This window comes from Somniosus microcephalus, chromosome 3, assembly GCF_052327205.1.
Source record: "Somniosus microcephalus isolate GS21.2 chromosome 3, FLI_Smic_1.0, whole genome shotgun sequence".
In the NCBI taxonomy this organism is placed as follows: domain Eukaryota; kingdom Metazoa; phylum Chordata; class Chondrichthyes; order Squaliformes; family Somniosidae; genus Somniosus; species Somniosus microcephalus.
Genome location: NC_140989.1, coordinates 171097657 through 171112894, shown reverse-complemented (window position 1 = coordinate 171112894; position 15238 = coordinate 171097657). Strand labels below are relative to the sequence as shown.

The window sequence follows — 15238 nt, the reverse complement described above, 5'->3', positions numbered from 1 at the left end:
ACAGGTGCTATAGAAATGCAAGTTGTGATGCCTAGAGTAGAAAGTGGTATACTCTCATCTTCCCTCACATCCTTGCTGATGCCATGCTGTGGAGTTGGTAAAGGATATATTTTTCCACAACCCTCCAAGAAGCCTTCAAGACTGCTGTGTTCCCTCTGTCTCAGGCGGCAACCATACGTCACTCACTCAGACTGACATGTATCCTACAGATGCTTAAAATACATTTCTAAAGGTTGCGGGGGGAGGGGGGGCAGGCAATGTAGAATAATAGTAATATTTTTCATTATTTTACTTATTTTACAGCAGCCATCATTCCAGTAGAGACAAGTTTCAAAGTAGACTACAAATAAAAGTTTGGAATTTGTAGTATGAATCTTTCCTCACAGCATATATAATCTGTATACTTTGTAGCTCTGGGTATTTTATTTTTATTTCGGGTACTATCTTTACTATCCAGGCAGAAACCATCTGATCAGAAACACTTTTCCCTAGGAATTGGGGGAGGGGTTGCTGATCAAAAAAAACATAAGAATCAGTAACGATATGATGGAAAAGAATATATTTATATGTATTCATTCTTTGGCATACGCATGACAGCTTACTACTCAAATGCATTTCATGATTTATTCTTTATATTCATCGAACCAAAGTCTATATACAGTACTAATACAGCAATGCAATTGAATTAATTAGCACTGTGTAAATGTTCATATTGTTTCACACCTTCTAATGAGCACTGCTATTTTATTGTGAATAACATTTGTTTTATTGTGGAAATACAGTGCACGCTTCAAAAATAGTGACTTGACCTATTTGGAACAAACTGCATCCTAGAAAGCAGCTTTCAAAGTGCAATTCTTGAGTGTCTTAGGAGTTGGTGGTTTGCTATTTGAAGTAAAAGGTGTTATGTTTTGAATCTTGCAAGATAGCAATGTCAGAATCAGATTCTGAAAGTTTGTGAAATGTCTCTCTTGATTTTGGTTTGTCCTTTGAATCCAGGATGGGGAGACTCCGAAGGGACCCCCTCAGAGAGGGGAATGACCACAGATGCTATCTACACTTACAATTGGTTGAAAGCGAGGAGTGGTAAGAGTTCAGTCTACATCTGGGGCCACTCACTAGGCACAGGGTAAGTGGCTACTTGTTTACAGCTGCCTTTTGCGTAAGTGAAGATCCTCCCTTGTTTCAAGGAGATGTTGGTGGCTTTCTCCTTTTTGTTTGATTTTGTTGCGCATTTTTATTGAAGTATTTAATTAATAATCTGACCCACAGAGAGGTAGAAACTAATGAAGAGAGTGAGACGTTTTCAGACTTACCATCTCAGTATGCTAAGTTAGAGGGGTTTGAGAGGCTGAGTTTTTGACATATTTCACAAGTTCTAATAAATTTTGAGAGGGAGGGTGCATGTAAGAAGGTTGGAGTGCACTAGGCTTTCTAACATCGCCAACTACTGTTCAGTCACATAGCTAAAATTATATCGATACCACATTGATTGAGGGAAATTGTTGTGTTTACAGCAGTAATAGTCCCAACTATGTGTCCGAAATCCTATTTTGTTATAGTTGCCAAGTGCCTCAGAAGAGAGTTGAAAATGGCTTATTGGGGCCACGGGGATGTATTCCAGCATCCTCTGGGCATGAAGCAGTCACTAGTAAAATTTAAATGAAAAGTAGTATTAAAACATTTGGAATACACTGCCTGAAAAGGCGGTGGAAGCAGATTATGGGGTAACTTTCAAAAGCGAATTAGATAACTATTTGAAAAGGAAACATTTGCAGGGCTATGGGGAAAGAGCAGAGGAGTGAAATTAATTGGAATGCTCTTTCAAAGAGCCGGCACAGGCACGATGGGCCCAATGGCCTCCTTCTGTACTCTAATACTATGAAAACATGAAAAAACTTCAGGGCAACTTTGGATTCGACAGACAAGAATGCTTTCCAATTTCAAGTCAAAAAGTAAAGCTACGAATGTCTCTCTAACTTGTCACTTCGTGACTCAAAAGTGCTTTCTGTCAGATCTTTGAGATCCTTTTTATTTTGTGAAGTACATGCTCCCTCTTCCATCTTTTACAGGGCCTTACAAAAAGAGATATAGCATTGCAATATGGTAGGGCAGGATAAAGACAATGATTTGTGCCATGGAACGATGTATTTTTGGCACAATACAAATGTAAATTAATTTGGTCTTTTGTGTTTAGACATGCACCAGAACTATGTGTTTAACTGTAAACAACCGTGTGCCAACATACTTCACTTTTACTAATCTGTTGACACAATACTGTCTTACATACAAAAGTTAGGATACTAAAATAATGCGCGAGATTTAATTCAAGCGTTTAAAAAAAAAAAAAAAATCATTCTGGGGGATGTGGGCGTTGCTAGCAAGGCTGGCATTTATTGCCCATCCCTGGCTGCCCTTGAGAAGATGGTGGTGGGCTGCCGCCTTGAACCGCTGCAGTCTGTGCGGTGAAGGTGCTGCCACAGCACTGTTCGGTAGGGAGCTCCAGGACTTTGAGCCAATGGCGATGTATGTCCAAGTCGGGGTTGTGTGTGACTTGGAGGGGAACTTGGAGTTGACTGCATTCCCCTGCACCTGCTGCCCTTGTCCTTCTAGATGGTAGAGGTCGTGGGTTTGGTGTGTTCATCAGGACAATGCAGTCTATATTCAGAAATTATTTGCACAGTAGCAACTAGGATTGCAGTTCCACATTCTACTGCCTTGTGGTGCAGTGCCTGAGCACATTAGTGTCTAAAACTGTCATCCCACGTGTTGGTGGGGTTACATAATAATACCATTTTAATTGGTGCCTTTATTAATAATTGGTTATTTCTGTTGGCGTGGTGTATTCATGGTATCGACTAGTTCCGTGTAGATATTGCCTCACTCTATATTGTTCCTGCTGAAAATAATGGCGAGGGGGAGATATTAGTTTGAGGTGGACACCTATACTGGGGGAAATGAATGAGAGGTGAGCAAAGGAAAAAATTTAATATTCTGACTTGTACCATTTACCTTTTTAAAAAAAAAAAGTTATTCTTTGAAGTATTGAGATGCTTGATACAGATTTTATTTATCTTTAAGCAGCGTAATCTCAGTAAATACAACTGGACTGAGTGTACATTTAATGGATACTGGAACAGGGAACCAACCAATAATTGTTAAATTTGCCTTTGTAACACAAGATAAAACCAAGTCCGTTACATTGTGTATTGGTTATCAAACGAATTATTTAGTGAATAGTTAAATGATTTACTAAGTGACAGATGATGCAAAAAGTGGCAGGGTACACACAGATACTAATAGAACAACTATTGGGTGCTAGCTTAAGAAGCAAGACATTCTGAATTCTTAATTTGTTGGGTTCTGTTTCAACAATGTTATGCCTGATGTTGAAAGTAGAAAATAATTTCTCTCTCAATCTCTTTCAGAGTTGCTACAAATGTTGTACGGCATCTGTGTGAAAAAGGTAAAGTGCTTCAACCCAACTCATTGGTTATGTTCTTGCAACCATACCTGCTTTTCTTGTTGAAACTAAATCAGCATTAACCCTATGCCGCCTTGTTCGAGTAGCTCAGTGTTGATTGGTTCCAGGCTGTGAGCCAATCTGTTCAGCTTGCTACAAAGTTCAATTTGCAAATGAAATTCATAGTAGCAATATTAGCATAGGAATGTTCTAAAGCACACGTTGGCAACAGTGACCTCATTCAACCCACATTATACCTCGGAATCAGTAGTATCTGCGTACAAGATCACAAAATACTTTTATAGATGAGGAAGGCCGTTAGGTCTATCTTGGTTCATCCATCCAGACTGACCCTACAGTAACCCTGCACCCCCTCCCCCCTCCCCATTGCAGTATTCAATTGCTTCTTAAATGATTCCAGAGTTTTCACCTCAACTGCTCTATCCAGGTGTCTTTTCAATATATTGATCATGCCTGTATGAAGAATGTTCCTGATATCAGTCCTACATTGCCTCTTACTAGTTTGAACCTGTGGCCCCTTGTTCTACTACTTGTAGAGTTTAATTTAAACTAATATTCTAGATTCTGTGCTGTGATTTCTATGTATTTCTACGTAATTTACCTTTTCCATTCCTAATCATCCAGAAGATTAAGGGTGAAGAAGATTAAGGGCTGATCTAATTGAGGTGTTTAAGATGATTAAAGGAGTTGATAGGATAGATAGAGAGAAACTGTTTCTCTGGTGGGGGGAGTCCAGAACAAGGCAGCAAAACCTTAAAATTAGGGCTAGGCTGTTCAGGGTGATGTCAGGAAGCACTCCTTGACATAAAGAGTAGTGAAAATCTGGACCGCTCTTGCCTAGAAAGCTGTTGAGGCTCGGTCAATTGAAAATTTAAAAACTGAGATTGATAGATTTTTGTTAGGGTATTAAGGGTTACGGAACCAAGGCGGGTAAATGGAGTTAAGGTAGAGATCAGCCATGATCTAATTGAATAGGGGCTGAATCTCCTGTTCCTATGTTCCCATACCATTTACTACCATATATATCTCTAATAGCAACCCCAGATGCTTCCTTTCCTAAAGCCCAAACCTCTACAGTCTCACAACTCAAACCTCTATCACTGGGGATCAGCCTTGTGACTCTTCTCTGCACTGCCTCCAGTGCTTGAACGTCTCCCTTGTGTCTCGATAACCAGAAATAGACTCAAGGTACGGTCTGACCAGAGCCTTGTACAGTTTGATCATGGATTCCCCCGACTTATATTCTACTATTTTGGCTGTGTAGTTGAGCATTATTTTGGCCTTGATTGCTGCTGTGCATTGGTTGGACAGGTATCGGAACGAAAAAATAAAATCATCCTATTTATGCAAAATACTGTGCGGCAACTTGGGGTTGACCAGTCATTCTTATGCCTTTTGATCCTGGGTGGGACTCTTTTCTATTAAAAGTTTCTCCCATCTCACTGTTTTTGATCTTCCCTATTGTGTACCATAGAATCATGGGGAGTATAGAATCACACTCCATTCGGCCCATTGTGCCTGTGCCGTCACTCTGAAAGAGGTATCAATTCATCCAGGGGTGGGCAAAATACGACCCGTGGGCCGTATCCGGCCTGCCAGTTCATTCTATCTGGCCTGAGCTTGCACTGCACATTCTTCTGAGTCTTGCGAGGGTGTCCCGAGGAAAGCTCACTCAGGGTTACTGCGGCCTTGGAGTAGGCTGCGACCCTGAACCGAGGCGATTAAAAAAAAATGAAGCTGCCAGGACTGCTGCTATATGTCAGCTGCCGATCTGCTTCCCTTTTGTGTCTGTGATCCGGCCTAATGTCTGTCTGCAGCTCTCTCCCTCTCTGGTTCCGTGAACCACTTTTCTAATACTCGCCAAATCTGCTGCTCATCATTGGTTGGTGGGAGCGCTGCTGCGCGTGCGCACTTGGGCGCTCCTCCTCCGTCGATTCATGGCTGCTTATCTCCATGACTCTTTTACCGAAGAAAGAGACTGGCGCTGCGTCTTTCCTCTCCTGGTACCCAGAGTACAACGGCAGGGGAGCTCTCATCGCCATGTTAGACACTGGAGTGGATCCCGGAGCACAAGGACTCCAAGTAACACGATTGTAGTTCAGGCCTTGCAAAGCCTGGGGCCCGTACTCCGCACACTAAAAAGAGAATACCTCTTGCGTCGGAGGCCCCGCAGACATGAGCCACATAGACTTTCAGTACAACATGTATTCGATCGATCAATCATTTCATTCATTTAATAACAGAAGATTTTACTATTTTACACTACATTTTGTGTACTTAAGAAAGTATCTTTCCCTTTTGTGTCTCTGAGCCGGCCCAACGTCTGCCAAAATTGCTCACTATTCCAGAAGCATTCTGGAATGCAAAGATAAACCTCAGCTTCTATTCTCCACTGCTAACCGTCTTCTTAAACCCCTCTCCCGTCTCCTCCACCCTCACCTCCGACAACAAGTGTGAGGAGCTCATGGACTTCTTTGTCTCTAAGATTGAGACCATCCGTTCAGCTGCCTCTGCCACTTCCCTTCCTTCTCCTGGCCCATCAGTCCAAACTTCCTCTAAGGTTCCCTCCTGCCCTAGCCCTGAACTCACATCTTTCTCCAGTTTCTCTCCGATCTCCCCTCATGACCTCTCCGCGCTCATCTTGTCCATGAGACCCACTTCCTGCTCCTTCGACCCTATTCCCACCAAACAGCTGACCACCCAACTTCCTTTTTGGGCCCTCATGTTAGCTGACATTGTTAACGGTTCTCTCTCCTCTGGTACTGTCCCCCTCTCTCCTCAAAAAAATAACCCTTGACACCTCCATCCTTGCAAACTACCGCCCCATCTCCAACCTCCCTTTCCTCTTCAAAGTCCTTGAACGTGTTGTCGCCTCCCAAATCCGTGCACCTCTTTGCACTCCATGTTTGAATCCCTCCAATCCGGTTTCCGCCCCTGCCACAGTACCAAAACGGCTCTCATCAAAGTCACAAATGACATCCTTTGTGACTGTGACAAAGGTAAACTATCCCTCCTCGTCCTTCTTGACTTGTCTGCAACCTTTGACACATTTGACCACTCCATCCTTCTCCAACGCCTCTCCACTGTCGTCCAGCTGGGTGGGACTGCACTTGCCTGGTTCCATTCTTATCTGTCTAATCGTAGCCAGAGAATCGCCTGCAACGGCTTCTCTTCCCCCTCCCGCATCGTTACTTCTGGTGTCCCCCAAGGATTTATCCTTGGCCCCCTCCTGTTTCTCATCTACATGTTGCCCCTTGGTGACATCATCAGAAAACACAGCGTCAGTTTCCACATGTTCGCTGACGACACCCAGCTCTACCTCACCACCACTTCTCTCGACCCCTCCATGGTCACTAAATTATCAGACAGCTTGTCCGACATCTAGTACTGGATCAGCAGAAATTTCCTCCAACTAAATATTGGGAAGACCGAAGCCATTGTCTTCGGACCCTGACACAAACTCTGTTCCCAGGCCACTGACCCCATCGCTCTCCCTGGCAACTGTCTGAGGCTGAACCAGACTCTTCGCAACCTTGGTGTCATATTTGACCCTGAAATGAGCTTCCGACCACACATCCGAGGCATAACTAAGACAGCCTATTTCCACCTCTGTAACATCGCCCGTCTCCGCCCTTGCCTCAGCTCATCCATTGCTGAAACCCTCATCCATGCCTTTGTTACCTCTAGACTTGACTATTCCAACGCACTCCTGGCTGGCCTCCCACGTTCTACCCTACGTAAACTTGAGGTCATCCAAAACTCGGCTGCCTGTGTCCTAACTCGCACCAAGTCCCATTCACCTATCACCCTTGTGCTCACTGACCTACATTGGCTCCCGGTTAAGCAACGCCTCGATTTCAAAATTATCATCCTTTGTTTTCAAATCCCTCCATGGCCTCACCCCACCCTATCTCTGTAATCTCCTCCAGCTCCACAACCACCCCCCCCCCCCCCCCAAGATATCTGCGCTCCTCTAATTCTGCCCTCTTGAGCATCCCTGATTATAATCGCTCAACCATTGGTGACTGTACCTTCTGTTGCCTAGGCCCTAAGCTTTGGAATTCCCTGCCTAAACCTCTCCACCTCTCTACCTCTCTTTCCTCCTTTAAGACGCTCCTTAAAACCTACCTCCTTGACCAAACAACTGCCCTAATTTCTCCTTATGTGGCTCGGTGTCAAATTTTTGTCTTAGTACTCCTGCGAAGCGCCGTGGGACATTTTACTACGTTAAAGGTGCTATATAAATACAAGTTGTTGTTGTTGTATGTGACTACTATCTGAATTTATGTTTATATTTATGCAAAATCTAGGCTGACACTCCAGTGCAGTGCTGCACTGTCAGGTGCCGTCTTTCGGATGAGACGTTAAACCAAGGTCCTGTCTGCCCTCTCAGGTGGACGTAAAAGATCCCATGGCACTATTTCGAAGAAGAACAGGGGAGTTTTGTAGGGAAATGGTGTTAGGGAAATTGACGGGATTGAAGGCCGATAAATCCCCAGGGCCTGATGATCTACATCCTAGGGTACTTAAGGAAGTGGCCCTAGAAATAGTAGATGCATTGCTGGTCATCTTCCAACATTCTATAGACTCTGGAACAGTTCCCATGGATTGGCGGGTAGCTAATGTTACCCCACTATTCAAAAAAGGTGGTAGAGAGAAAACGGGGAATTATAGACTGGTAAGCCTGACATCAGTAGTGGGGAAAATGCTCGAGTCCATTATAAAAGATGTAATAGCAGAACACTTGAAAAACAGTGACAGGATCGGACAAAGTCAACATGGATTTACAAAAGGTAAACCGTGCTTGACTAATCTACTGGAATTTTTTGAGGATGTAACTGGTAGAATAGATAAGGGAGAAACAGTGGATGTGGTGCATTTGGACTTTCAGAAGGCTTTCGATAAGGTCCCGCATAAGAGATTAGCGTGTAAAGTTAAGGCACATGGGATTGGGGGCAAGGTACTGACTTGGACAGAGAACTGGTTGGCAGACAGGAAGCAAAGAGTTGGAATAAACGGGTCTTTTTCCGAGTGGCAGGCAGTGACTAGTGGGGTACCGCAGGGATCTGTCCTAGGACAGCTATTCACAGTATATATTAATGATCTAGACGAGGGAACTAGATGTAATATCTCCAGGTTTGCAGACGACACAAAGCTGGGTGGGCGTGTGTGCTGTGAGGAGGATGCCGAGAAACTCCAGTATGATTTGAACAGGTTGGGTGATTGGGCAGATGCAGCATAATGTGGATAAATGTGAGGTTATCCACTTTGGTAGCAAAAACAGGAAGGCAGATTATTATCTGAACGGCAATAGATTGGAAGAAGGGGGAAGTGCAACAAGACCTGGGTGTCCTTGTGCATCAGTCGTTGAAGGTAAGCATGCAGGTGCAGCAGGCGGTTAAGAAGGCAAATGGTATGTTGGCCTTCGTAGCGAGAGGGTTCAAGTACAGGAACAAGGATGTCTTGCTGCAGTTGTACCACACCTTGAGTATTGTGTGCAGTTTTGGTCGCCTTATCTGAGGAAGGATGTTCTTGCCATGAAGGGAGTGCAACAAAGATTCACCAGATTGATACCTGGGATGGCAGGAATGACGTATGAGGAGAGATTGGGTCGATTGGGCTTATATTCGCTGGAGTTTAGAAGAATGAGAGGGGATCTCATTGAAATGTAGAAAATTCTAACAGGACTAGACAGACTAGATGCAGGAAGGATGTTCCCGATGGCGGGGGAGTCCAGAACCAGGGGTCACAGTCTAAGAATAAGGGGTAAGCCACTTAGGACAGAGATGAGGAGGAATTTTTTCACCCAGAGAGTGGTGAACCTGTGGAATTCTCTACCACAGAAGGCAGTTGAGGCCAATTCATTAAATATATTCAAGAAGGAGTCAGATATATTTCTTAAAGCTAAAGGGATCAAGGGATATGGGGAGAAGGCAGGGACCGGGTACTGAGTTTGGATGATCAGCCATGATCTCATTGAATGGCGGAGTGGGCTTGAGGGGCCGAATGGCCTACTCCTGCTCCTATCTTCTATGTTTCTATGAGTTATCCCCGGTGTCTTGGCCAATATTTATCCCTCAACCAACATAACAAAAACAGATTATCTGGTCATTATCACATTTTGTTTGTGGGGCCTTGCTGTGCGCAAATTGGCAGCCGCATTTCCCACATTACAACAGTGACTACACTTCAAAAGTAGGAAACTCTTTGGTATCCGGCACCGACGGGACCGGCGTGTTGCCGGTTGATCAAAAATTCCGGATGACGGAGAGGGTTATCTACTGAGGCTATTTTTAACAAAGAAAAATTAAAAAATCAAGAAATGTGCAGTATACAGTAATTGGGTACTCACCTACATAATGTTGTGTTAAATGGATGGTGGAAGATGCTTGATTAAGTACAGTACTGCCAGTTGAGGGTAATGCAATGCAATGACTACCAGCAGCGTGGGAGACACACAGTACACCTGTAAAATGGCGGATCAGAAGAGACGACCGGCAGCGCGGGAGAGTCAGACTCCTGTTAACAGGGGTATTGAGGTGTTCCGACTTCCGACAGCACCAAGAACCCGAGTAGTGGCAGTTTGGAGAACTACCCCCACTGACTAACTCGGCCACCGCGGGAGACTCGGACTTGGACTTGGCAACATTGCCGGTTATTGAGGTGTTGTTCTCGGAGTGAGAATTTTGCCGGTTAATAGAGAATTCCGGATATTTAGGTGCTGTTTAAACGAGAGTTTCCTGTAATTGGCTGTAAAGTGCTTTGAGATGTCCAGTGGTCGTGAAAGGTGCTATATAAATGCAAGTATTTCTTTCAATGTTAATGCAATTTTTATGTTTATGCAATTTTTATGTATATGCAATGTTTCCTCTCTTTTTCGTGTGCGGTCCCTTTAAATTTGCTGCGTGGTCGCAGTTGCGCTGTATCTCTTGCAGTGGCAGGAGCTGGTGAGTGTCCTGCACGGGACTTTGCGATTGGTGCGCAGCTGCGCACCTTAGGGGAAAAATTGGTGTGCGGCCCTAAACAGCTCACCAAAACTTGTTAAGTGGCCCTCCAACCCAAATAATTGCCCACCCCTGAATTAGTCCCACTCCCCTGCTCTTTCCCCATAGCCCTCCAAATGTTTTCCTTTTTAAGTATATATCAAGTTCCTTTTGAAAGTTATTATTGAATCTTTCAGGCAATGCATTCCAGATAAGTCGATGCGTTAAAAAAAAATTCTCATCTACCCTGACTTTTTTTTGACAATTATCTTCTGTCCTCTGGTTACCGACCCTTCTGCCAGTGGAAACAATTTCTCCTTATTTACTTTTATCAAACACCTTCATAATTTTGAACATCTATTAAATCTCCCCTTAACCTTCTTTGTCTGAGGAGAGCAATCCCAGCTTCTCCAGTCTCTCCACAAAACTGAAGTCTCTAATCCTTGGTACCATTCTAGTAAATCTCCTCTGCACCCTCTCCAAAGCCTTGACATCCTTCCTAAAGTGCGGTGCCCAGGATTGAACACAATACAGTACTCCACCTGAAGCCAAACCAGTGATTTATAAAGGTTCATCATAACTTCCTTGTATGTGTACTATAAGTAATTTTAACTTTTTATTGCTGGGCGAAAAAAGGGCAATAGCACTTAAAAAATTAAGCTATTCAATTTTTCAATTTCAATTTTATTTGTCACATAACCAAATACAAGTGAAATCCAGTCAGTGAAATGCTTTTTTCTTAACGAGCCGAGCGCACCAATCAGCAAAGGACACTTAGCTGCACGTTTCCACAGAAGACATCAGAGATAATGGCCCAGAAATTCGGGTCGGGGGCTTCCCGCGGGTGCAAGCCTCCGACCTGCACTTAACTTGCGCGCCGGGCGTTGAGCTGTGAGCCCCCGTGGAATTACGAACCTGGGCCTCCTCCAACTGCCGGCACGCAGTGCTTGCGTATCCCAGGGGCGCAGTTAGTTCGGTGCATCCCCTGGGATCACGTGGGCCATGGAGAGCCAATGGTAGCAGGGAATGCTTCATTCATAAGTTTGGCAGGCCTGTCAAACCTATAAATACTATAAGCCCCAAAACATCACTAAATCTTCAAATAAATTAAAAAAATTAAAAAAAATCACATTTTTAAAATAAACTATAAATTACATGAAATAACAATTTTAAACAATAATTTAAATTTTTGGAAAAAATAATTTTATTTTCTAACGGGGCTAAAAATAAACTTACCTTTCTTTATAAAAATAATAAACCTGTGGAAAAAATGTTTTAATTTTAATTAATTCACCACTTACCTTGTAAAAAGCAGGCCTTGTGACTGCTTTTTACATGTCTAACTTCTGGAGACTTACCTTCACGGGAAAACCTGCAAAAAAATCGTAAGTTCGATGCGCACGCGCTGCCTCTCCTGCGCACGCATTCCACCTCTTAACCCCTTCTTTCAGGGGAACGGAAGTGCCGGTTTCCCACGCATGCGCAGTGCATGCACGAAACCGGCACTTCCATTGGGCTTACGGTTGAGTACCCCATGCGTACTCACCTGTGGAGACCCGAATTTCTGGGCCATTTTGTTGGCGTTCGGAGGGATGTAACATACTTTCTTGCTAGAGGACACACAGTGGCCACATGTGGAATTGCAGCCAGAATTTTAAAGTAGGCAATGACTGGACGTTTTGCCTTTACCTATGTCAAGGTGTCCTCTCTGGCAGGTTCTGAATATTCTCAGCGGTTGCAATGTATTGCTTGCTCCACCCCCAAAGTGGGACAGTGGATGAATGGTCAGAAGCAGCTGACCTTTAAGGAAGGAGAAATTTTAAGACATTATGGCCTAGAAATTGGGTTGGTAGCGCCGGCGCTGAGCGCCTAAAGAGACCTAGAATTGGGGTGAAGCGCTATGTTGGGGCGGACGCTATGAAGATAGCGCCAACTCAGATATTGACTATACATTTAGCGCCTGCGCTAAGTGTTTGCGCGCGCCCGCGAGCGCAAGCAGCTCATGACGTCATTTCGTGCAACGCCTTTTAGGAGCGCCTGAGCGCATATTGGGTGGCGCCCGGAGCCTTAGCGCCCAGCGCTATTAGTGACAGTTCGAGGGAGGGCTAACAGGCCCTTCTCGGAGTAGGGGGGCGCTATTTAAAGGGGACAGCTCTACTGCAGAATCTTCTGCCACTTGGCCTGCTCATTGCGCTCGCTGCTAGAGAGAGTTGGCGAGCTAATGTGGAGCGGAGTTCTGGGATTTGAGCTTTACAGTACATGCTACCTTCAACCCTGTCCGAAGCACTTGCACCACTACACCTAAAAGCCTTTTGACCAACTGGCATCGGAATGGGAGCTTGTTTGGAGGGCGACGGACCTCATCTGCACTCTGTGCAGCAGTCATGACGAACTGCCTTGCCCTGCGGGGAGACGGTGGCCGAACTTGCCTATCCCCCCTGCGTTGCTCCATGCCGCTTGGTCCGGCAACTGGTTCATCCTCAGAGCCACCCCCCCTCCCCTCCAGGGGACTACTATCCCCAGTCTGCAGATGTCTGCGCTCCCCGGATTCTGCAACGGCTGGTCCAGATTCCTCCTGGTCCTCGCCTCCGGTGGCACTGGCGCACTGGCAGCTTCAGCGCGTTGAGCCCGAGTTGGTGCTGCTTCATCTGAAAGTGGGAGGTGGAAGAGTGGCTTTAGCAAAAGGACAGGTTTGCTGAAAGGCATGCCAGATTGCGGCAAGGCTCTGACATGGCTGCACACTGAGGATGCATGCTGGCGGGGGGACCAAGTGGAAGGCAACAGGTGGAAAAGGTGAGAGTCTTACCCTCGCTGTCGGTAATGGGGTCGGTAGATGCAGTGGTCACTGGACCAGACAGACGTCCTCCAAGTATCTGGTGCACTCTCTCCTCCAGATCCGTGAGAGTGACCACTTGTGCAGGTCCGCCACCGGTTCAACGCTGCTCCTTTCTAATCTGTGCCATCTTGGACTGCAGGGGAAAGAAGGGGAGGTTCTGTTACATGAGGCCTTGAGACCTCATCGCATGCCCCCCATGGTGCAAGAGCCCTTACATGAGGCCTTGAGACCGCATCGCATGCCCCCCATGGTGCAAGAGCCCTTACATGAGGCCTTGAGACATCTGTCCATGTGTGTGGCCAGAAAGGGCCATGGGTGCATACTGACAGATGGCCATTGGCGCATCATTGCAGCAGGGTGCCCGAAGTCAGCTGCAGATGGAGGGAAGCACAAGTTTGGTAAACCATCACTCACCCTAACGATCCGTGTGAGGTCGTTGAATTTCTTCCTGCTCTGAACAGGGGTCCTGGTCGCCATGCTGCTGGAATTCACCCTCACAGCAACCTCCCTCCAAGATCGTCGATAAGCCTTCTGATTTGGCCTCTTGCCATTATCCGGATACAGGACCTCTCGACGGTGTTCAACTGCAGCCACCAAGTGGTCCAGAGCCTCAGTGCTGAAGCGCTCTGCTCTCTGCCTAACCTTCTCCATAATGCACAAGTTTCTAACGCCAGACAAGGGCGAGCGCCGAATCTGAGGCCTACAGGGCGTTGGGTGTTGAAGCTCAGTCTGACTGACCCGCCCCTTTAAGAGCTGGCCGGCGCCTGTAGGCCTCGTGCTTTCCCGTAATTGAGTTCACCTGCACTGCGCCTGTCCGCGTCGATATTGAGTAGCGCCTGACCTTTTGCGCCTTAAGAGCACGGTGCAACGGCTGATTTAACGCCTCAATCCCCTTTGGGGGCGATGCAACCCAATATTGCGCCAGGCGGCGATAAGTTTCATCTGGCTATAAATTTTGCGCATCGCCAGTTCTAACGCCTCAAGCGGGGCTATACCCAATTTCTAGGCCTATGTACCTGGGGACTGAAATTATGGTTTCATAGAATTACATCGAATTTACAGCACAGAAACAGGCGAATCGGCCCAACAAGTCTATGCCAGTGTTTATGTTCCACACAAGCCTCCTCCCACTCCCTATTTATTTAATCTCATCCCATCAACATATCCTTCTGTTCCCTTTTCCTTCATGTACTTATCTAGCTTCCCCTTAAATGCATCTATTCTATTCGCCTCAACCGCTCTATGTGGTAGTGAGTTTCACATTTGCTTCACTCTCTGAGTAAAGAAGTTTCTCCTGAATTCCTTATTGGATTTTGTAGTGACTATCTTATATTTATGGCCTCTAGTTTTGGACTACTCTTCTTAGGCTGTCCCTCAGAACCGAGGATGACACAAGTGGATAACTCTTCTCTACATCCATCTGATCGAACACCTTCATAATTTTAAAGACCTATCAGGTCACCCCTCACGTTCTCTTTTCCAGAGGAAAGGGCCCCAGTCTGTTCAGTCTTTCCTGATTATTGTACCCGCTCAGTTCTGGTATCATCCTTGTCAACCATTTTTGCACATTTTCCAGTGCTTCTATATCCTTTTTGTAATATGGAGACCAGAACTGTACACAGTACTCTAAGTGTGGTCTAACCAAGGTTCTATACAAGCTGAACGTAACTTCTCTGCTTTTGAATTTTAGACCTCTAGAAATGAACCCCAGTGCTCTGTATGCTTTGTTTTAATGGCTTTGTTAAACTCCTTCTTTGAAAGGGGTTGTGGACGCTCCTTTGCTTTGGTTCAAATGTCCCGCCAGGCTGCTGGATGTCCTGATTCAAGCTGCTGATGGTAAACGAATGTCACAGAGCTACCAGCTGGCTACCTACCGCCTGGTTCACAACATCAAAACCTGCTTTTCCACTGCACCTAACATCACCATGACAGGTT

The 15238-nt window shown here is 45.5% G+C and overlaps 1 protein-coding gene across 5 annotated transcripts in view; it reads left to right on the top strand.

Annotated features, from left to right (window-relative positions):
* Positions 1-15238, top strand: part of abhd12 (abhydrolase domain containing 12, lysophospholipase) — a 130333-nt gene that overhangs the window by 61984 nt on the left and 53111 nt on the right. For all 5 annotated transcript variants that reach the window (XM_085981890.1, XM_085981892.1, XM_085981893.1 and 2 more), the window contains 2 exons: positions 1000-1129; positions 3429-3466. In XM_085981890.1, the coding sequence (XP_085838016.1) occupies positions 1000-1129; positions 3429-3466 (168 nt within the window). Of the gene's footprint in view, positions 1-999; positions 1130-3428; positions 3467-15238 lie in introns of those variants that run through there.